Below are 22,951 nucleotides of genomic sequence, written 5' to 3'. Positions count from 1 at the left end.
CCGAAAACATATCTGTTAGAAAAGTAGTCCTCTCTGACAGAGGAGTGGATCAGGGTTGAGTCCGGTCTAACCCATGATAATCTACCTCTGATCATTAACACTCATCCATTCTACCGCACACACACACACATACAACGCTATTCCCCCTCTCTCTCTCTCTCTCTCGCTCCTTCTCTCTCTCTCTCTGTCTCTCCTTCTCTCTACCTCTCTCTGTCTCTCTCTCTCTCCCTCTCTCTCTGACAGAGGAGTGGATCAGGGTCTAGTCCGGTCTAACCCCTGATAATCTACCTCTGATCATTAACACTCATCCATTCTACCGCTCCATGTATCCTTCCATCCTTTCCTCTCCTCCCTTTTTCCCCCATGCGTACAGGCTACACGAGCACCGAAGTAGTTTACACACACACACACACACACACACACACACACACACACACACACACACACACACACACACACACACACACACACACACACACACACACACACACAACGCTATTCCCCCTTTCTCTAGTTCATGTGCAGGTTAAGGCAGTAGAGTTTTATGTCTGAGGCTCTCTACCCTCTAAAACCCCGGGGGGGGGGGGTCTTTCTCACTAAGTTGTAGTTCAAAGCTACAGTTAAAGTATAACTTTCCATATTATTATGGAGACACACTTAACGGAGAGTGTTAAATGGGGAATCACCAGAGGAAACCTCACTTCACATTCAGAACTCCTGTATTTATAAAGGCTGGATATGATAGCACACACTACATACGCTCACACACACACACACACCACATACGCTCACACACACACACACACACACACACCACATACGCTCACACACACACACACACACACACCACATACGCTCACACACACACACACCACATACGCTCACACACACACACACACACTACATACGCTCACACACACACACATTACATACGCTTACACACACACACACACTGTTACTGTTTATTATCTATCCTGTTGTCTAGTCTTTACCTCTACCTACATGTACATATTACCTAAATTACCTCAACTGCCTCTTACCCTTGCACATTGACTGGTACTCTGGGTATATAACCATGTTATTACCTGGTACTCCCTGTATATAACCATGTTATTACCTGGTACTCCCTGTATATAACCATGATATTTTCTACTTCCTGTATATAACCATGTTATTACCTCCCTGTATATAACCATGTTATTACCTGGTACTCCCTGTATATAACCATGTTATTACCTGGTACTCCCTGTATATAGCAATGATACTACCTGGTACTCCCTGTATATAACCATGTTATTACCTGGTACTTCCTGTATATAGCCATGTTATTATCTCACACATTGACTATTGTGTACACACACACACACACACACTTTAGGCCTATATAAAATGTCATAATTTATCTGTGTCAATCTGATGAATTGAATTTAAACATCTTCATGCCAGACAAGTAGGCTAAAACCATGACAGATATAGAGCAAAGGTACCTTCTAAAAGTATCCTAGTACAGCTAGTAAATACAAAACGCTGCATTATTGTAAAACAATTACTAACATCTCAGATTAGCCTAAGAAAGACTGCCGAAATAGCATTATTAGAGCTGAAAACTAGCCTACATGTTATGTAGACTAAGTATTTTTCCTGCGTGGTATCACCATGCTGTTCTCTACCCATCTGCCCCGTGGGAAGCATGTGGATCTCACCACTAAATAACAACCATCAAGTCACATTGTCACAATAACACACAAAGCTATTTTCAGATAATTAGTAATGACTGTATAGTAAAAAGCCTATTACCGTTGTGCGTTAGTTGGCTTCGGGAGACTGCCGTCTTGCCCGTTCCTGGGCACGGTAGCCTAATTCTGTCTCTGTTGTCAAATACCTTACTCCGTGTGGATGGAGAGAGATGAGATGCAGACTAGAGGAGAACCGGAGAGTGGGACGGAAGCTGCGGAGAGAGTGGAGGTAGAGAGACGGGGGATGGGGGGCTAGAGAGATGCTACCCTTCTAGTTGGGGGGGGGGGGGGGCTAGAGAGAGATGCTACCGTTCTAGTTGGGGGGGGGCTAGAAAGAGATGCTACCGTTCTAGTTGGGGGGGGGGGGCTAGAGAGATGCTACCCTTCTAGTTGGGGGGGGGGGGGGCTAGAGAGAGATGCTACCGTTCTAGTTGGGGGGGGGGCTAGAGAGAGATGCTACCGTTCTAGTTGGGGGGGGGGGGGGGCTAGAGAGATGCTACCCTTCTAGTTGGGGGGGGGGGCTAGAGAGAGATGCTACCGTTCTAGTTGGGGGGGGGGGCTAGAGAGATGCTACCCTTCTAGTTGGGGGGGGGGGGGGGCTAGAGAGAGTAGCGACCGTTCTAGTTGGGGGGGGGGGGCTAGAGAGATCCTACCGTTCTAGTTTAGGGGGGGGGGGGCTAGAGAGAGATGCTACCGTTCTAGTTGGGGGGGGCTAGAGAGATGCTACCGTTCTAGTTGGGGGGGGGGGGCTAGAGAGATGCTACCATTCTAGTTGAGGGGGGGGCTAGAGAGAGATGCTACCGTTCTAGTTGGGGGAGGGGGGGGGCTAGAGAGATGCTACCGTTCTAGTTGGGGTGGGGGCTAGAGAGATGCTACCGTTCTAGTTGGGGGGGGGGGGGCTAGAGAGAGATGCTACCGTTCTAGTTGGGGGGGGCTAGAGAGATGCTACCGTTCTAGATGGGGGGGGGGCTAGAGAGAGATGCTACCGTTCTAGATGGTGGGGGGGGCTAGAGAGAGATGCTACTGTTCTAGATGGTGGGGGGGGCTAGAGAGATGCTACCGTTCTAGTTGGGGGGGCTAGAGAGATGCTACCGTTCTAGATGGGCGGGGGGGGGGGCTAGAGAGAGATGCTACCGTTATAGTTGGGGGGGGCTAGAGAGAGATGCTACCGTTCTAGTTGGGGGGGGGGGGTTAGAGAGAGATGCTACCATTCTAGTTGGGGGGGAGCTAGAGAGAGATGCTACCGTTCTAGTTGGGGGGGGGGGTTAGAGAGAGATGCTACCATTCTAGTTGGGGGGGGCTAGAGAGAGATGCTACCGTTCTAGTTGGGGGGGGGGCTAGAGAGAGGCTACCGTTCTAGTTAGGGGGGGGGCTAGAGAGAGATGCTACCGTTCTAGTTGGGGGGGGGTCCTCTGCTGGTGTAACAGCCTTAAATAGCCCTGCTACTTTCTAAGCTGGTTCCCCGGACCCAGACTGTGTACAGCTCTAGAAGAAGAAACATGCATTAGAAGCCCAAGAGAGACACAGTAAATCCCAGGCATTGTTCAGTGTGCTAGTATGATGTCATAACTATACACAAGTCCCTATGAATATCATATTTAAGTGTTGTGGAGTACTGCGAGGCCTGGTGACAAATGGCATCTCCGTCACGCGGCAGGTGGCTCCCTCTGCTGGACGTGCCAGGTCACGACGGGTCCTCCGGCAAGGACTAATTGGGTCTGATTGCTCCCCAGCCGTACGGGGCCCCATGAAGCGGCCAGGAGGGAAGCACACGGTAGGGTTGGAGATAATTAGAGGTTGATACTGTATAGACATCCTCACGGTCTGCTAAAACCGATGAGCTTGGTGTTCTACCCCGGAGGAGACAACGTTTCCAGAAGACGGTGACCCGGAAGAAGAAGTCTCCTGGAAATGACCTGTTTCTTTTCTTCGTCTTCTTCTTTATTGTTTTTTAAATAAACTGAGGTATCACACTTGTGTCTGATCTTTGTAAACGTCTAGATCAACCCCCCCCCCAACCTCCCTCCCCGGTCTGCCACAGTGTGTGAAAGCTTGGCCTATACTCTTCCTGTGGCAGCAGAGATCTCACCTAAGGATGGATCAAATTAATGGAGAGTCAATGGAGATTTCACCTTAAACAATAAGATAAGTTAGCAGCAGGACACTGTTACAATGTTTTATCTGATCAGAGTCGTAAAGAGGGAAAACATCATGGAAGATACAGCACACACTCTGCTGTTGTCAGGCCGGCCAATCACGTGACTTCAAATGTGGACGTGGAGAGATGGCGTAAGGTGATCCTGAGTTCGAATCGAAGCAAAGCGCAAAGTTGGTGAAGTCCTGAATGGTCGTGTGAAAAAACGAAACAAACAGGAAGGATACGTGCAGATCATGAATCGCTTCTTGTTTGGATGTATTTGTTGAGTTAGGATGCATATTTGGGAGACTAGTTTTGACGTGTCGAAAACGGTGAAGTATGCACATGGAAAAGGAGTGACCAGGAGTGTTTCAGAGTGACCAGGAGTGTGTCAGAGTGACCATGAGTGTGTCAGAGTGACCAGGAGTGTGTCAGAGTGACCATGAGTGTGTCAGAGTGACTAGGAGTGTTTTAGAGTGACTAGGAGTGTTTTAGAGTGACCAGGAGTGTGACAGAGTGGCCAGGAGTGTTTCAGAGTGAACAGGAGTGTTTCAGAGTGACCATGAGTGTTTCAGAGTGACCAGGAGTGTTTCAGAGTGACCAGGAGTGTGTCAGAGTGACCATGAGTGTGTCAGAGTGACTAGGAGTGTTTCAGATTGACCAGGAGTGTTTCAGAGTGACCAGGAGTGTTTCAGAGTGACCAGGAGTGTGTCAGAGTGACCAGGAGTGTGTCAGAGTGACCAAGAGTGACCAGGAGTCTGTCAGAGTGACCAGGAGTGTTTCAGAGTGACCAGGAGTGTTTCAGAGTGACCAGGAGTGTTTCAGAGTGACCAGGAGTGTGTCAGAGTGACTATGAGTGTGTCAGAGTGACTAGGAGTGTTTCAGAGTGACCAGGAGTGTTTCAGAGTGACCAGGAGTGTTTCAGAGTGACCAGGAGTGTGTCAGAGTAACCAGCAGTGTGTCAGAGTGACCAGGAGTGTGTCAGAGTGACCAGGAGTGTGTCAGAGTGACCAAGAGTGACCAGGAGTCTGTCAGAGTGACCAGGAGTCTGTCAGAGTGACCAGGAGTGTTTCAGAGTAACCAGGAATGTTTCAGAGTGTCAGAGTGACCAGGAGTGCATCAGAGTGACCAGGAGTATGTCAGAGTGACCAGGAGTGTGTCAGAGTGACCAGGAGTCTGTCAGAGTGACCAGGAGTGTTTCAGAGTGACCAGGAGTGTTTCAGAGTGACCAGGAGTGTGTCAGAGTGACCATGAGTGTGTCAGAGTGACCATGAGTGTGTCAGAGTGACTAGGAGTGTTTCAGAGTGACCAGGAGTGTTTCAGAGTGACCAGGAGTGTTTCAGAGTGACCAGGAGTGTGTCAGAGTGACCAGGAGTGTGTCAGAGTGACCAGGAGTGTGTCAGAGTGACCAGGAGTGTGTCAGAGTGACCAAGAGTGACCAGGAGTCTGTCAGAGTGACCAGGAGTGTTTCAGAGTAACCAGGAGTGTTTCAGAGTGACCAGGAGTCTGTCAGAGTGACCAGGAGTGTTTCAGAGTGACCAGGAGTGTGTCAGAGTGACCAGGAGTGTGTCAGAGTGACCAGGAGTGGTCTTTATTCTGATTCATTGTATTTCTGAAGAACAGAGGTAGATTGCAGTGGGCCTCAAAATAACCCGGACAACATAAGTGTTTTTGTTTTGATCTTCAGAGCAAAGGAGTCATCTCAGGGGTGACCCAGCCCTGAACATAGTCCCTGTCACTAGCCAGCCTCCATCCAGTACCCAGCCCTGAACATAGTCCCTGTCACTAGCCAGCCTCCATCCAGTACCCAGCCCTGAACATAGTCCCTGTCACTAGCCAGCCTCCATCCAGTACCCAGCCCTGAACATAGTCCCTGTCACTAGCCAGCCTCCATCCAGTACCCAGCCCTGAACATAGTCCCTGTCACTAGCCAGCCTCCATCCAGTACCCAGCCCTGAACATAGTCCCTGTCACTAGCCAGCCTCCATCCAGTACCCAGCCCTGAACATAGTCCCTGTCACTAGCCAGCCTCCATCCAGTACCCTGCCCTGAATGTAGTCCCTGTCACTAGCCAGCCTCCATCCAGTACCCAGCCCTGAACATAGTCCCTGTCACTAGCCAGCCTCCATCCAGTACCCAGCCCTGAACATAGTCCCTGTCACTAGCCAGCCTCCATCCAGTACCCTGCCCTGAACATAGTCCCTGTCACTAGCCAGCCTCCATCCAGTACCCAGCCCTGAACATAGTCCCTGTCACTAGCCAGCCTCCATCCAGTACCCTGCCCTGAATGTAGTCCCTGTCACTAGCCAGCCTCCATCCAGTACTCAGCCCTGAACATAGTCCCTGTCACTAGCCAGCCTCCATCCAGTACCCAGCCCTGAACATAGTCCCTGTCACTAGCCAGCCTCCATCCAGTACCCAGCCCTGAACATAGTCCCTGTCACTAGCCAGCCTCCATCCAGTACCCAGCCCTGAACATAGTCCCTGTCACTAGCCAGCCTCCATCCAGTACCCAGCCCTGAACATAGTCCCTGTCACTAGCCAGCCTCCATCCAGTACCCAGCCCTGAACATAGTCCCTGTCACTAGCCAGCCTCCATCCAGTACTCAGCCCTGAACATAGTCCCTGTCACTAGCCAGCCTCCATCCAGTACCCAGCCCTGAACATAGTCCCTGTCACTAGCCAGCCTCCATCCAGTACCCAGCCCTGAACATAGTCCCTGTCACTAGCCAGCCTCCATCCAGTACCCAGCCCTGAACATAGTCCCTGTCACTAGCCAGCCTCCATCCAGTACCCAGCCCTGAACATAGTCCCTGTCACTAGCCAGCCTCCATCCAGTACCCAGCCCTGAACATAGTCCCTGTCACTAGCCAGCCTCCATCCAGTACCCTGCCCTGAACATAGTCCCTGTCACTAGCCAGCCTCCATCCAGTACCCAGCCCTGAACATAGTCCCTGTCACTAGCCAGCCTCCATCCAGTACCCAGCCCTGAACATAGTCCCTGTCACTAGCCAGCCTCCATCCAGTACCCAGCCCTGAACATAGTCCCTGTCACTAGCCAGCCTCCATCCAGTACCCAGCCCTGAACATAGTCCCTGTCACTAGCCAGCCTCCATCCAGTACCCAGCCCTGAACATAGTCCCTGTCACTAGCCAGCCTCCATCCAGTACCCAGCCCTGAACATAGTCCCTGTCACTAGCCAGCCTCCATCCAGTACCCTGCCCTGAATGTAGTCCCTGTCACTAGCCAGCCTCCATCCAGTACCCAGCCCTGAACATATAGTCTCTGTCACTAGCCAGCTTCCATCCAGTACCCAGCCCTGAACATAGTCCCTGTCACTAGCCAGCCTCCATCCAGTACCCTGCCCTGAACATAGTCCCTGTCACTAGCCAGCCTCCATCCAGTACCCAGCCCTGAACATAGTCCCTGTCACTAGCCAGCCTCCATCCAGTACCCAGCCCTGAACATAGTCCCTGTCACTAGCCAGCCTCCATCCAGTACCCTGCCTTGAACATAGTCCCTGTCACTAGAAGGCCTCCATCCAGTACCCACCTTCTTACTCAACCCTGCACGTTAGAGGTTGCTGACCTATATACAGTGCATTCTGAAAGTATTCAGACCCCTTCACTTTTTCCACATTTTGTTATGCTACAGACTTCTTCTTTAATGTATCCTCTGTGCAGATGGGAAAGCAAAGTACAGAGTGATCCTTGATGAAAACCTGCTCCAGAGCGCTCAGGACCTCAGACTGGGGCGAAGGTTCACCTTCCAACAGAACAACGACCTTAAGCACACAACCAAGACAACGCAGGAGTGGCTTCGGGACAAGTCTCTGAATATCCTTGAGTGGCCCAACCAGAGCCCAGACTTGAACCCCATCGAACATCTCTGGAGAGACCTGAAAGTAGCTGTGCAGCGATGCTCCCCATCCAACCTGACAGAACTTGAGAGGATCTGCAGAGAAGAATGGGAGAAACTCCCCAAATACAGGTGTGCCAAGCTTGTAGTGTCATACCCAAGAAGACTAGAGGCTGTAAGCACTTCACAAGGTGCTTCAACAAAGTACTGAATAAAGGGTCTGAATACTTATGTAAAAGTGATATTTCTAAAAACATGTTTTGCTTTGTCAGTATGGGGTATTGTGAGTAGATTGATGAGTGAGATAATAAATAAAAAAAATGGTTTAGAAGAAGGCTGTAAGAAGAAGAAGGCTGTAAGAAGGCTGTAAGAAGAAGAAGGCTGTAAGAAGAAGAAGGCTGTACGAAGAAGAAGGCTGTACGAAGAAGAAGAAGAAGGCTGTAAGAAGAAGGCTGTAAGAAGAAGAAGAAGAAGGCTGTAAGAAGAAGAAGTCTGTAAGAAGAAGAAGAAGAAGGCTGTAAGAAGAAGAAGGCTGTAAGAAGAAGAAGGCTGTAAGAAGAAGAAGAAGAAGGCTGTAACGTAACACAAGTGGGGAAAAGTGTCCGATAACTTTCCGAATGCAGTTTATTTAAATGGATAAAAGGTGAGCCACTTTCTTATAACCTGAGTTGAACTCAGTGAGGTAACTTTTGTTCAACTCTATCTCTTCTTTCTTATAACCTGAGTTGAACTCAGAGTTGAACAAAAGTTACCTCACTATCTCTTCTTAGTATAGGGCTCTGGTCTACCTGAATACACACTGAAGAAGGCAAAAGTAAAACGTAAAAATGTCATTCTCCTAATGAAATAATTACCACTCAAAACTTACTAGGGGAACATGCTAACAGAAAGGAACGAGGTGGGTGGCTCGCTAAGTGTGTTATTGTAGCAAAGTATTTATAAATTAAAAACCAGATCTCTTAAAAATGTAATTCACTGTCATTCTATTTTCTATTACCACTCAAACTCAACTATGGACCTCGAAGCAAGTTCCACTGAATTTGTTCATTGTTCCTCTCTAACCAGGGCTTGATTTAGACCTGGGACACCAGGTGTGTTCAATTCATTATCAGGTGGAACAGAATAACAGCAGACTCTGGACCTCGTAGGGTCAGAGTTGAATACGAGCAGACTCCGGACTTCGTAGGGTCAGAGTTGAATACGAGCAGACTCCGGACTTCGTAGGGTCAGAGTTGAATACGAGCAGACTCTGGACCTCGTAGGGTCAGAGGTGAATACCAGCAGACTCCGGACTTCGTAGGGTCAGAGTTGAATACCAGCAGACTCCGGATCTCGTAGGGTCAGAGTTGAGTACCAGCAGACTCCGGACTTCGTAGGGTCAGAGTTGAATACGAGCAGACTCCGGACCTCGTAGGGTCAGAGTTGCCCGGCATGACAAGAGTGGCCCGAAGGGTGTTTAGCATCCCGAAGGGTGTTTAGCGTCCCGAAGGGTGTTTAGCATCCCCAGTGGCTCTGCAAGCACAGAGCGGGTATTCTCCACTGCTGACCTGCTCTCATGGCACCATCACGTTTGAAGCTACAGACTCTGACCAGAAGCGTTAAACCTGAATGGTAATCCAACTAGGAATTGTAAATCTTTCTCTTTCCCTTCCTTTGATGACAACATTTTCCCACGGAGGACCGCCCCTCCACCTTCCTGTTCAAGTGAGCACATCACAACAAGGTGAGTCCAAACATGTCTTATATGCTGCTGCATAAATGATGTAATATGCCAGGGAGATGTGTATACTGTAGCTAAGAAATTAATACTAAGTGTTCACATACACTAAGTTGACTGTGCCTTTAAACAGCTTTCACAAAGTTGACTGTTCCTTTAAATTCCAGAAAGTGATGTCATGGCTTTAGAAGCTTCTGATAGGCTAATATACATCATTTGAGTCAATTGGAGGTGTACCTGTGGATGTATTTCAAGGCCTACATTCAAACTCAATGCCTCTTTGCTTGACGTCATGGGAAATGTAGACCTCCAAAATGTTTGACCCAATGCTACCAAATACTAATTGAGTATATGTAAAATTCTGACCCAATTGGAATGTGATTAAATAAATAATTGATTAGCTCACTAAATAACTCTAAAGCCAAAGATGTGTTTGGGCTGGACTCTACCTACCTTTCTTAAAAACTACAAACTCACTCATTGGCCCCATTTACTAAGGTCACCAACACATCTATTGGTCAGGGGGTGTTTCCAAGGGTATGGAAGTCAGCCATAATAACGGCCATCTTTAAATCGGGTGACCTTGCTGACGTGAGTAACTACAGGCCCATTAGTATACTACCTGTGGTGTCGAAGGTTGTTGAAAAGTGTGTAGCAGAAGAACTGATTGCCCACCTCAACAACAGCCCCTTCACATTACACTCCATGCAGTTTGGCTTCAGAGCGAAACACTCCACAGAAACGGCTTTCTTCTGGAAAATGTGAAGTCCAGGATGGACAAAGGGGGCGTTGTTGGGGCTGTGTTTCTGGAACCTAAGGAAGGCTTTTGATACTGTTAACCATGAGGTTCTCATCACAAAATTATCCAAGTTCAACTTTTCCTCCGATGCCTTGAGATGGATGAAATCATACCTCGAAGGCAGAACTCAGTGTGTCAGAGTGAGCAATAAGCTGTCGCCCACTCTTAGCTATGATGTGGGCGTGCCCCAAGGGTCAATACTGGGGCCCCTCCTGTTCAGCCTGTACATTAATGATCTGCCTTCTGTCTGTACTGGGTCTGAAGTTCAAATGTATGCAGATGATACAGTGATATATGTGCAAAGAGCAAACAACAAGCTGCACAAGAACTCACTACTGTAATGGTCCAGGTTACAAAGTGGCTCAGTGACTCACTACTGTAATGGTCCAGGTTACAAAGTGGCTCAGTGACTCACTACTGTAATGGTCCAGGTTACAAAGTGACTCAGTGACTCACTACTGTAATGGTCCAGGTTACAAAGTGACTCAGTGACTCACTACTGTAATGGTCCAGGTTACAAAGTGATTCAGTGACTCACTACTGTAATGGTCCAGGTTACAAAGTGGCTCACTACTGTAATGGTCCAGGTTACATAGTGACTCACTACTGTAATGGTCCAGGTTACAAAGTGACTCAGTGACTCACTACTGTAATGGTCCAGGTTACAAAGTGGCTCACTACTGTAATGGTCCAGGTTACATAGTGACTCACTACTGTAATGGTCCAGGTTACAAAGAGGCTCAGTGACTCACTACTGTAATGGTCCAGGTTACAAAGTGACTCACTACTGTAATGGTCCAGGTTACATAGTGACTCAGTGACTCACTACTGTAATGGTCCAGGTTACAAAGTGGCTCACTACTGTAATGGTCCAGGTTACAAAGTGGCTCAGTGACTCACTACTGTAATGGTCCAGGTTACAAAGTGGCTCAGTGACTCACTACTGTAATGGTCCAGGTTACAAAGAGGCTCAGTGACTCACTACTGTAATGGTCCAGGTTACAAATTGGCTCAGTGACTCACTACTGTAATGGTCCAGGTTACAAAGAGGCTCAGTGACTCACTACTGTAATGGTCCAGGTTACAAAGTGACTCAGTGACTCACTACTGTAATGGTCCAGGTTACAAAGTGACTCAGTGACTCACTACTGTAATGGTCCAGGTTACAAAGTGACTCAGTGACTCGTATTTGCATCTCAATGTGAAAAAAACTGTCTGCATGTTCTTCACAAAGAGGGCAACAGATGCTACTGAGCCAGATGTCTATGTGTCAGGGGAGAAGCTCCAGGTGGTATCTGATGCTACTGAGACAGATGTGTATGTGACTGGGCAGAAGCTCCAGGTGGTATCTGATGCTACTGAGACAGATGTGTATGTGACTGGGCAGAAGCTCCAGGTGGTATCTGATGCTACTGAGACAGATGTGTATGTGACTGGGGAGAAGCTCCAGGTGGTATCTGATTTTAAGTACCACGGCATCGTACTTGATTCCAACCTCTCTTTTAAAAAGCATGTGAAAAAGGTAATTCAAATAACCAAATTCAACCTAGCTAATTTGACTACAGAGGTAGCAAAACTGTACTTCAAATCTATGATACTCCCCCACTTAACATACTGCTTGACTAGTTGGGCCCAAGCTTGCTGTAAAACATTAAAACCCATTCAGTCTGTCTACAAACAGGCTCTCAAAGTGCTTGATAGGGAGCCCAATAGTCATCATCAATGTTACATCCTCAGAAAGGATGAGCCCCTGAGTTGGGAAAATCCTGTGCAATACACCAACGCATGTCTTGTATTCAAGATCCTAAACGGCCAGGCTCCTCCCCCTCCACTCAGTATTTTTGTTAAACAGAAAACCCAAACATATGGCAGCAGATCCACAAGGTCTGCCATGAGAGGTGACTGTATAGTTCCCTTAAGGAAAAGCACCTTTAGTAAATCTGCATTCTCTGTGAGAGCTTCCCATGTCTGGAATACACTGCCATCAGACACACATAACTGCACCACCTATCACACTTTCACAAAAAAACATGAAGACATGGCTAAAGGTCAATCAGATTTGTGATCATAATCCCTAGCTGTGTAATGCTGCTCTCCATGTTGTCTGTTGTCTGTAGCTTGTGAGGTGTGGAAACACTTTGTTGCTTTTATGGGTTTTCTATTGGTGCTTTTTGTGCTATGTTGCTCTGTCTGTATGCTATGTCTTGCTTGTCCTATGTTGCTACGTCTTGCTTGTTCTATGCTGCTCTGTCTGTATGCTACGTCTTGCTTGTCCTATGTTGCTCTGTCTGTATGCTACGTCTTGCTTGTTCTATGCTGCTCTGTCTGTATGCTACGTCTTGCTTGTCCTATGTTGCTCTGTCTGTATGCTACGTCTTGCTTGTCCTATGTTGCTCTGTCTGTATGCTACGTCTTGCTTGTCCTATGTTGCTCTGTCTGTATGCTACGTCTTGCTTGTCCTATGTTGCTCTGTCTGTATGCTACGTCTTGCTTGTCCTATGTTGCTCTGTCTGTATGCTGCGTCTTGCTTGTTTTATGTTGCTCTGTCTGTATGCTACGTCTTGCTTGTCCTATGTTGCTCTGTCTGTATGCTATGTCTTGCTTGTCCTATGTTGCTCTGTCTGTATGCTACGTCTTGCTTGTCCTATGTTGCTCTGTCTGTATGCTATGTCTTGCTTGTCCTATGTTGCTCTGTCTGTATGCTACGTCTTGCTTGTCCTATGTTGCTCTGTCTGTATGCTACGTCTTGCTTGTCCTATGTTGCTCTGTCTGTATGCTACGTCTTGCTTGTCCTATGTTGCTCTGTCTGTATGCTGCGTCTTGCTTGTCCTATGTTGCTCTGTCTGTATGCTATGTCTTGCTTGTCCTATGTTGCTCTGTCTGTATGCTATGTCTTGCTTGTCCTATGTTTCTCTGTCTGTATGCTACGTCTTGCTTGTCCTATGTTGCTCTGTCTGTATGCTACGTCTTGCTTGTCCTATGTTGCTCTGTCTGTATGCTACGTCTTGCTTGTCCTATGTTGCTCTGTCTGTATGCTACGTCTTGCTTGTCCTATGTTGCTCTGTCTGTATGCTACGTCTTGCTTGTCCTATGTTGCTCTGTCTGTATGCTACGTCTTGCTTGTCCTATGTTGCTCTGTCTGTATGCTACGTCTTGCTTGTGCTATGTTGCTCTGTCTGTATGCTACGTCTTGCTTGTCCTATGTTGCTCTGTCTGTATGCTACGTCTTGCTTGTGCTATGTTGCTCTGTCTGTATGCTACGTCTTGCTTGTCCTATGTTGCTCTGTCTGTATGCTACGTCTTGCTTGTCCTATGTTGCTCTGTCTGTATGCTACGTCTTGCTTGTCCTATGTTGCTCTGTCTGTATGCTGCGTCTTGCTTGTTTTATGTTGCTCTGTCTGTATGCTACGTCTTGCTTGTCCTATGTTGCTCTGTCTGTATGCTATGTCTTGCTTGTCCTATGTTGCTCTGTCTGTATGCTACGTCTTGCTTGTCCTATGTTGCTCTGTCTGTATGCTATGTCTTGCTTGTCCTATGTTGCTCTGTCTGTATGCTACGTCTTGCTTGTCCTATGTTGCTCTGTCTGTATGCTGCGTCTTGCTTGTTCTATGTTGCTCTGTCTGTATGCTATGTCTTGCTTGTCCTATGTTGCTCTGTCTGTATGCTACGTCTTGCTTGTCCTATGTTGCTCTGTCTGTATGCTACGTCTTGCTTGTCCTATGTTGCTCTGTCTGTATGCTACGTCTTGCTTGTCCTATGTTGCTCTGTCTGTATGCTACGTCTTGCTTGTCCTATGTTGCTCTGTCTGTATGCTACGTCTTGCTTGTCCTATGTTGCTCTGTCTGTATGCTACGTCTTGCTTGTCCTATGTTGCTCTGTCTGTATGCTACGTCTTGCTTGTCCTATGTTGCTCTGTCTGTATGCTACGTCTTGCTTGTGCTATGTTGCTCTGTCTGTATGCTACGTCTTGCTTGTCCTATGTTGCTCTGTCTGTATGCTACGTCTTGCTTGTGCTATGTTGCTCTGTCTGTATGCTACGTCTTGCTTGTCCTATGTTGCTCTGTCTGTATGCTACGTCTTGCTTGTCCTATGTTGCTCTGTCTGTATGCTACGTCTTGCTTGTCCTATGTTGCTCTGTCTGTATGCTACGTCTTGCTTGTCCTATGTTGCTCTGTCTGTATGCTACGTCTTGCTTGTCCTATGTTGCTCTGTCTGTATGCTACGTCTTGCTTGTCCTATGTTGCTCTGTCTGTATGCTACGTCTTGCTTGTCCTATGTTGCTCTGTCTGTATGCTGCGTCTTGCTTGTCCTATGTTGCTCTGTCTGTATGCTACGTCTTGCTTGTCCTATGTTGCTCTGTCTGTATGCTACGTCTTGCTTGTCCTATGTTGCTCTGTCTGTATGCTACGTCTTGCTTGTCCTATGTTGCTCTGTCTGTATGCTACGTCTTGCTTGTGCTATGTTGCTCTGTCTGTATGCTACGTCTTGCTTGTCCTATGTTGCTCTGTCTGTATGCTACGTCTTGCTTGTGCTATGTTGCTCTGTCTGTATGCTACGTCTTGCTTGTCCTATGTTGCTCTGTCTGTATGCTACGTCTTGCTTGTCCTATGTTGCTCTGTCTGTATGCTACGTCTTGCTTGTCCTATGTTGCTCTGTCTGTATGCTGCGTCTTGCTTGTTTTATGTTGCTCTGTCTGTATGCTACGTCTTGCTTGTCCTATGTTGCTCTGTCTGTATGCTACGTCTTGCTTGTCCTATGTTGCTCTGTCTGTATGCTACGTCTTGCTTGTCCTATGTTGCTCTGTCTGTATGCTATGTCTTGCTTGTCCTATGTTGCTCTGTCTGTATGCTACGTCTTGCTTGTCCTATGTTGCTCTGTCTGTATGCTGCGTCTTGCTTGTTCTATGTTGCTCTGTCTGTATGCTATGTCTTGCTTGTCCTATGTTGCTCTGTCTGTATGCTACGTCTTGCTTGTCCTATGTTGCTCTGTCTGTATGCTACGTCTTGCTTGTCCTATGTTGCTCTGTCTGTATGCTACGTCTTGCTTGTCCTATGTTGCTCTGTCTGTATGCTACGTCTTGCTTGTCCTATGTTGCTCTGTCTGTATGCTACGTCTTGCTTGTCCTATGTTGCTCTGTCTGTATGCTACGTCTTGCTTGTCCTATGTTGCTCTGTCTGTATGCTACGTCTTGCTTGTCCTATGTTGCTCTGTCTGTATGCTACGTCTTGCTTGTGCTATGTTGCTCTGTCTGTATGCTACGTCTTGCTTGTCCTATGTTGCTCTGTCTGTATGCTACGTCTTGCTTGTGCTATGTTGCTCTGTCTGTATGCTACGTCTTGCTTGTCCTATGTTGCTCTGTCTGTATGCTACGTCTTGCTTGTCCTATGTTGCTCTGTCTGTATGCTACGTCTTGCTTGTCCTATGTTGCTCTGTCTGTATGCTACGTCTTGCTTGTCCTATGTTGCTCTGTCTGTATGCTACGTCTTGCTTGTCCTATGTTGCTCTGTCTGTATGCTGCGTCTTGCTTGTCCTATGTTGCTCTGTCTGTATGCTACGTCTTGCTTGTCCTATGTTGCTCTGTCTGTATGCTGCGTCTTGCTTGTCCTATGTTGCTCTGTCTGTATGCTACGTCTTGCTTGTCCTATGTTGCTCTGTCTGTATGCTACGTCTTGCTTGTCCTATGTTGCTCTGTCTGTATGCTACGTCTTACTTGTCCTATGTTGCTCTGTCTGTATGCTACGTCTTGCTTGTCCTATGTTGCTCTGTCTGTATGCTACGTCTTGCTTGTGCTATGTTGCTCTGTCTGTATGCTACGTCTTGCTTGTCCTATGTTGCTCTGTCTGTATGCTACGTCTTGCTTGTGCTATGTTGCTCTGTCTGTATGCTACGTCTTGCTTGTCCTATGTTGCTCTGTCTGTATGCTACGTCTTGCTTGTCCTATGTTGCTCTGTCTGTATGCTATGCTACGTCTTGCTTGTCCTATGTTGCTCTGTCTGTATGCTACGTCTTGCTTGTCCTATGTTGCTCTGTCTGTATGCTACGTCTTGCTTGTCCTATGTTGCTCTGTCTGTATGCTACGTCTTGCTTGTCCTATGTTGCTCTGTCTGCATGCTACGTCTTGCTTGTTCTATGTCGCTCTGTCTGCGTGCTACGTCTTGCTTGTTCTATGTTGCTCTGTCTGTATGCTACGTCTTGCTTGTCTATGTTGCTCTGTCTGTATGCTACGTCTTGCTTGTCTATGTTGCTCTGTCTGTATGCTACGTCTTGCTTGTCCTATGTTGCTCTGTCTGTATGCTACGTCTTGCTTGTCCTATGTTGCTCTGTCTGTATGCTACGTCTTGCTTGTCCTATGTTGCTCTGTCTGTATGCTACGTCTTGCTTGTCCTATGTTGCTCTGTCTGTATGCTACGTCTTGCTTGTCCTATGTTGCTCTGTCTGTATGCTACGTCTTGCTTGTCCTATGTTGCTCTGTCTGTATGCTACGTCTTGCTTGTCCTATGTTGCTCTGTCTGTATGCTACGTCTTGCTTGTCCTATGTTGCTCTGTCTGTATGCTACGTCTTGCTTGTCCTATGTTGCTCTGTCTGTATGCTACGTCTTGCTTGTCCTATGTTGCTCTGTCTGTATGCTACGTCTTGCTTGTCCTATGTTGCTCTGTCTGTATGCTACGTCTTGCTTGTCCTATGTTGCTCTGTCTGTATGCTACGTCTTGCTTGTCCTATGTTGCTCTGTCTGTATGCTACGTCTTGCTTGTCCTATGTTGCTCTGTCTGTATGCTACGTCTTGCTTGTCCTATGTTGCTCTGTCTGTATGCTACGTCTTGCTTGTCCTATGTTGCTCTGTCTGTATGCTACGTCTTGCTTGTCCTATGTTGCTCTGTCTATATGCTACGTCTTGCTTGTCCTATGTTGCTCTGTCTGTATGCTACGTCTTGCTTGTCCTATGTTGCTCTGTCTGTATGCTACGTCTTGCTTGTCCTATGTTGCTCTGTCTGTATGCTACGTCTTGCTTGTCCTATGTTTCTCTGTCTGTATGCTACGTCTTGCTTGTCCTATGTTGCTCTGTCTGTATGCTACGTCTTGCTTGTCCTATGTTGCTCTGTCTGTATGCTACGTCTTGCTTGTCCTATGTTGCTCTGTCTGTATGCTATGTCTTGCTTGTTCTATGTTGCTCTGTCTGTATGCTACGTCTTGCTTGTCCTATGTTGCTCTGTCTGTATGCTACGTCTTGCTTGTCCTATGTTGCTCTGTCTGTATGCTACGTCTTGCTTGTCCTATGTTGCTCTGTCTGTATGCTACGTCTTGCTTGTCCTATGTTGCTCTGTCTGTATGCTACGTCTTGCTTGTCCTATGTTGCTCTGTCTGTATGCTACGTCTTGCTTGTCCTATGTTGCTCTGTCTGTATGCTACGTCTTGCTTGTCCTATGTTGCTCTGTCTGTATGCTATGTCTTGCTTGTTCTATGTTGCTCTGTCTGTATGCTACGTCTTGCTTGTCCTATGTTGCTCTGTCTGTATGCTACGTCTTGCTTGTCCTATGTTGCTCTGTCTGTATGCTACGTCTTGCTTGTCCTATGTTGCTCTGTCTGTATGCTATGTCTTGCTTGTCCTATGTTTCTCTGTCTGTATGCTACGTCTTGCTTGTCCTATGTTGCTCTGTCTGTATGCTACGTCTTGCTTGTCCTATGTTGCTCTGTCTGTATGCTACGTCTTGCTTGTCCTATGTTGCTCTGTCTGTATGCTATGTCTTGCTTGTCCTATGTTTCTCTGTCTGTATGCTACGTCTTGCTTGTCCTATGTTGCTCTGTCTGTATGCTACGTCTTGCTTGTCCTATGTTGCTCTGTCTGTATGCTACGTCTTGCTTGTCCTATGTTGCTCTGTCTGTATGCTACGTCTTGCTTGTTCTATCAATCAAATGTATGTATAAAGCCCTTCTTACATGTCACAAAGTCCTGTACAGAAACCCAGCATAAAACCCTAAACAGCAAGCAATGCAGGTGTAGAAGCACGGTGGCTAGGAAAAACTCCCTAGAAAGGCCAGAACCTAGGAAGAAACTAAGAGAGGAACCAGGCTATGAGGGGTGGCCAGTCCTCTTCTGGCTGTGCCGGGTGGAGATTATAACAGAACATGGCCAAGATGTTCAAATGTTCATAGATGACCAGCAGGGTCAAATAATAATAATCACAGTGGTTGTCGAGCATGCAGTAGGTCAGCACCTCAGGAGTAAATGTCAGTTGGCTTTTCATAGCCGATCATTAAGAGTATCTCTATCGCTCCTGCTGTCTCTAGAGAGTTGAAAACAGCAGGTCTGGGACAGGTAGCACGTCCGGTAAACAGGTCAGGGTTCCATAGCCGCAGGCAGAACAGTTGAAACTGGAGCAGCAGTACGGCCAGGTGGACTGGGGACAGCAAGAAGTCATCAGGCCAGGTAGTCCTGAGGCATGGTCCTAGGGCTCCTGAGGCATGGTCCTCTGTTGCTCTGCGTGTGCTCACTGGTCATTGATTGTCTGTATTGTAATTGTTTTTAATATCCTGACCAGGGACTGTGGTTGAAAATTAGCCGGTTGGCTAAAACCGGCACTTTTACTGAAACGTTAATTAATGTGCACTGTCCCTGTAAAAATAAAAATAAACTCTAACTCTCTACTATTATTCTGACATTTCACATTCTTAAAATAAAGTGGTGATCCTAACTGACCTAAGACAGCGAATTTTTACTAGGATTAAATGTCAGGAATTGTGAAAAACTGAGTTTAAATGTATTTGGCTGAGGTGTATGTAAACTTCCGACTTCAACTGTATATGCCCCCTTTATTTATCCTACTGTTCTGACTTGGTGTACAGGGAAAATGCTGTAAGAGCAGCCCATGTTCTGCATTCTGTCACTGTACATTCCAAAAGTGCTGAACACAGTGATATTGACTATGTCCGTCTTAGCTCGCTCATTAATGTCTTAATCTAAATGACGGATTGCCTCTTATCCGCTCATCATTCCCTTATGCCATAGTTTGTACATCTCAATTGTCAGTAGAAACCACACCTATTTAAGCAAGTCAGCCATGTTAGATATGCTTTTCTTAAAGGCAGTAAATGAGGCTGAATGAACTGTTTCGCTGCCCGACCAGGCTCCGCTGATAGCCAGGTGTAGAAGTGGTAAGATGTTGGGACTGCTGTTAGGACAGCTTTGTGTAGGCCCTAACAGTTTGTGGGCACCGTTTGTCACCATTATAGTGCAATTAATGTATTGTTTAGTGTTGTGTAGTGGCTTTGCTAAAATCGCCACTGCTTATATGAAGTAGTTGTAAAATGTGGCGCAGTATCTCAGTGGTAGAGGCGTCACTACAGACACCCTAGTGTAACGGATGTGAAATGGCTAGCTAGTTAGCGGTGCGCGCTAGTGGCGTTTCAATCGGTGACGTCACTTGCTTTGAGACCTTAAGGTAGTGGTTCCCCTTTGCTCTGCGATGGGTAACGATGCTTCGTGGGTGACTGTTGTTGATGTGTGCAGAGGGTCCCTGGTTCGCGCCCGGGTATGGGCGAGGGTACGGTCTAAAGTTATACTGTTACACTAGTTCGAATCCAGGCTGGCCCAGCGTCGCCGGGGTAGGCCTTAACAAAGGTTAAGTAAACAAAATGTAAATCCCCTACAGAAAAAGTAATTGTGGAAAAACGATTGGAACCATTTACAGGTGGGACAGGTGCCGCGTTCAAAAGAACAGGGAAAAAAAAAAAAAAAACGATTTCCGATTTGAAGGATCATCTAACTCGAATTCCAACATGGGAATTCTGACCTATTTCTAGAGCTCCGACCTGAAGATCACTGACGTCAGGATTTTACCTGTACTTTTTCGACTTCCCAGTTGTTCTGAATGCGGCATCAATCTTGTAGAATGCGGCTTGTAGTCCTAAAACACGGAAATTAGTTACCTCTGGTTCGTTAAGCGCCATCCCTACGGGAAACATTTATGTGGAAAGAATGAGGTTTCGGAATAAATGGCGAAAGAAAGATCTGAGGAGATCTGTATACGTTTTGTTTCATGAGATAAGAGCATTCTGTTAACATTACATTCATGAAATATGAAGCCTTTTATTTTATAATATAATTCACAAAAAAGTGACGTTAGCTGATAAATGTATTCAATTCAAATGGTTTTATTGGCATGGGACACAAAGCAAGTGATTATCTTACTGAACAAAACGTATATAAGATATCCTAAACCTGTTTTACCACAGACCTTTTTTTTTATCGGCGCAAATTTTTTTTTTTAACTAAAAACCTTCATTTCCCCAATAGGCATTGTCCATGGTGCAGTTAGTGCCTACAAAAAACGCCATTGCTATTTCTCGCTTTTCTGTAATTATTTGATAGAATAAAAATAAGGGCACTTCCGTTGGCTAAAAACAAAATGGCTGCCTTCCGCTGCAGAGCATATTTTACCCGCTTCGTAGCATTTTAATTAATATGCTGTCGTGTGTTTACCCGATATAGCTTAATTTGTTTCGGGATAAGTAGCAAACATGTTTAAAAAAGCAAAGAGATCTAATTTAAGACGGAGAAATGAGTCGGACGAGGACGAGAAAGAAGAAAGTCAGCCGCCATGCGGGCCTTTCGCCGAGGATATCCCGGTGCTCGATGCCGCCAACGCAGACACCTTGTCCGGGGTTAACGTGGACCTGCACCACGGCAACGGGTTTCAGTCAAAGGCCGTGAAGAAGGAAAAGAAAACTCGGGATGTAGGGGGACCCCCGAAAGCCAGTTTGCTGAGCTTTGACGACGACGAAGGTAAAGTTAACGTTAGTTAGCGTTAGCACGAACTGATTACCGGTAACGTGAGTTAGTTAATCTAACTAGTTAGTTCACTTTCACTAGCTAACTAACTGGTTAACTGTTTCAGCGGATATTTATCTACCTAACGTTAATAAAGTGTCCTCTTGATTCAATACTGTGATTCCCGAGCTGACCTATTGGAAGTGTTGACGATTTGACAATGTCAAAGTTTCTACCTTATGCTAGTTGGCCAAGTTAACTAATGTCAGTCACAGTAATAGCTAGCAGATTCAAGGTTGTAAACAACATACGTTAACTAGTTAACAGCCATTGGTTGCATCCAATCTTCTCCGAATGATTGTTTCGTCGTTTACGCGGAGGTGATCTAATCTTTCTCTCAGACGAGGCCGAGGTGTTCAGAGTAAAGAAATCCAACCACAGCAAGAAGATCGTGAAGCAACTGAAGAAAGAATACAAGGAGGATCTGGAGAAGGTGTGCTATGTTAAACAAGAGCCCAACACCGGTAAGACATCACACCTGTACTTGTATGTATGTGTGTGTGTGTGTGTGTGTGTGTGTGTGTGTGCGCGCCCATTGTATGTGGTTGCTCATCTTGTGTGTTCATTTGTGTGTGTGTGTTAGGGATATAACATTCACCAATACACACCAGTCCCCTGTTCAAATCTAGCATGCATCTGTCAGGAAATCGACTCAACATTTGTTGTTGTTGCTTAAATGTATTTTCTTTATAACGTCTGAAAATACCTGCGTTTTATTAGTTGTGTGTGTATATAGGCCATATGCATGGTATACCTCATCCAACGAAATGCTTACTTTTTTAAAATAAAAAATATATTTATTAACAAAGCAAGTCAGTTAAGAACAAATTCTTATTTACAATGACGGCCTACAGTGGGTTAACTGCCTTGTTCAGGGGTAGAGCTTGGGGATTTGATCCAGCAACCCTTCGGTTACAAGCCCAACGCACTAACCACTACGCTACCTGCCGCACCCAGGTTCCTTCTGGACAATTCAACAATAAGAATACAAACGCAAAGTAAATAGAAAAACAAACATTTTAGCCTAAGTATAATGCAGGAAGGCACAATTCATGGTCCAATATTTACACGTGTATTAGGGAAGGGGGGGGGGGGGAACTGTATACATTGAACAGTATAATGAGTCTGCTAGCAGCAGTTGTGATGTTTGTGTGTACCTATTACCGCCACACCGGCGGTCACTGGTCATAAAGGCAGTCAAATTCCACATGACTATTTAGTCACGGTAATTAGGCTTCTCCAAGCACTGATGCTGCTGCTGTCAGTCATTAGGCTCCCAATTGGCGCAGCCGTCTAAGACGCTGCATCTCAGTGTAAGAGGCGCCACTACGGCCTGAATCCAGGCCTGAATCACAATGTAAAGACCAGATGAAATCGAGTATAGTCCGATGGGTGATAATATTAGCCTTTCACTTGTGAATGATGCCCAGCATAAGAAACTATGCCTTTTTTAGAGACTAGTTTGAATCATAGTCCTATAAGGTTAGTATCACACCTCATGTAGTCTAGTCCATAGTCCTATAAGGTTAGTATCACACCTCATGTAGTCTAGTCCATAGTCCTATAAGGTTAGTATCACACCTCATGTAGTCTAGTCCATAGTCCTATAAGGTTAGTATCACACCTCATGTAGTCTGCCCATAGTCCTATAAGGTTAGTATCACACCTCATGTAGTCTAGCCCATAGTCCTATAAGGTTAGTATCACACCTCATGTAGTCTAGTCCATAGTCCTATAAGGTTAGTATCACACCTCATGTAGTCTAGTCCATAGTCCTATAAGGTTAGTATCACACCATGTAGTCTAGCCCATAGGCCTATAAGGTTAGTACCACACCTCATGTAGTCTAGCCCATAGTCCTATAAGGGTAGTATCACA

At 46.3% G+C, this 22,951-nt stretch overlaps 1 protein-coding gene across 1 annotated transcript in view; it reads left to right on the top strand.

Moving 5' to 3' along the window:
- Positions 1-20,630: 20,630 nt before the first annotated feature.
- paxbp1 (PAX3 and PAX7 binding protein 1) overlaps positions 20,631-22,951 on the top strand; it is a gene marked incomplete in the record, with an annotated part of 74,920 nt that continues 72,599 nt past the window's right edge. The window contains 2 exon segments of the mRNA XM_031808988.1: positions 20,631-21,028; positions 21,415-21,537. Of these exon segments, the coding sequence (XP_031664848.1) occupies positions 20,764-21,028; positions 21,415-21,537 (388 nt within the window).

Source organism: Oncorhynchus kisutch, linkage group LG29, assembly GCF_002021735.2.
Source record: "Oncorhynchus kisutch isolate 150728-3 linkage group LG29, Okis_V2, whole genome shotgun sequence".
NCBI lineage: Eukaryota > Metazoa > Chordata > Actinopteri > Salmoniformes > Salmonidae > Oncorhynchus > Oncorhynchus kisutch.
The sequence above is the reverse complement of the archived record's forward strand: the minus strand, read 5'-3'. Positions and strand labels throughout refer to the sequence as shown.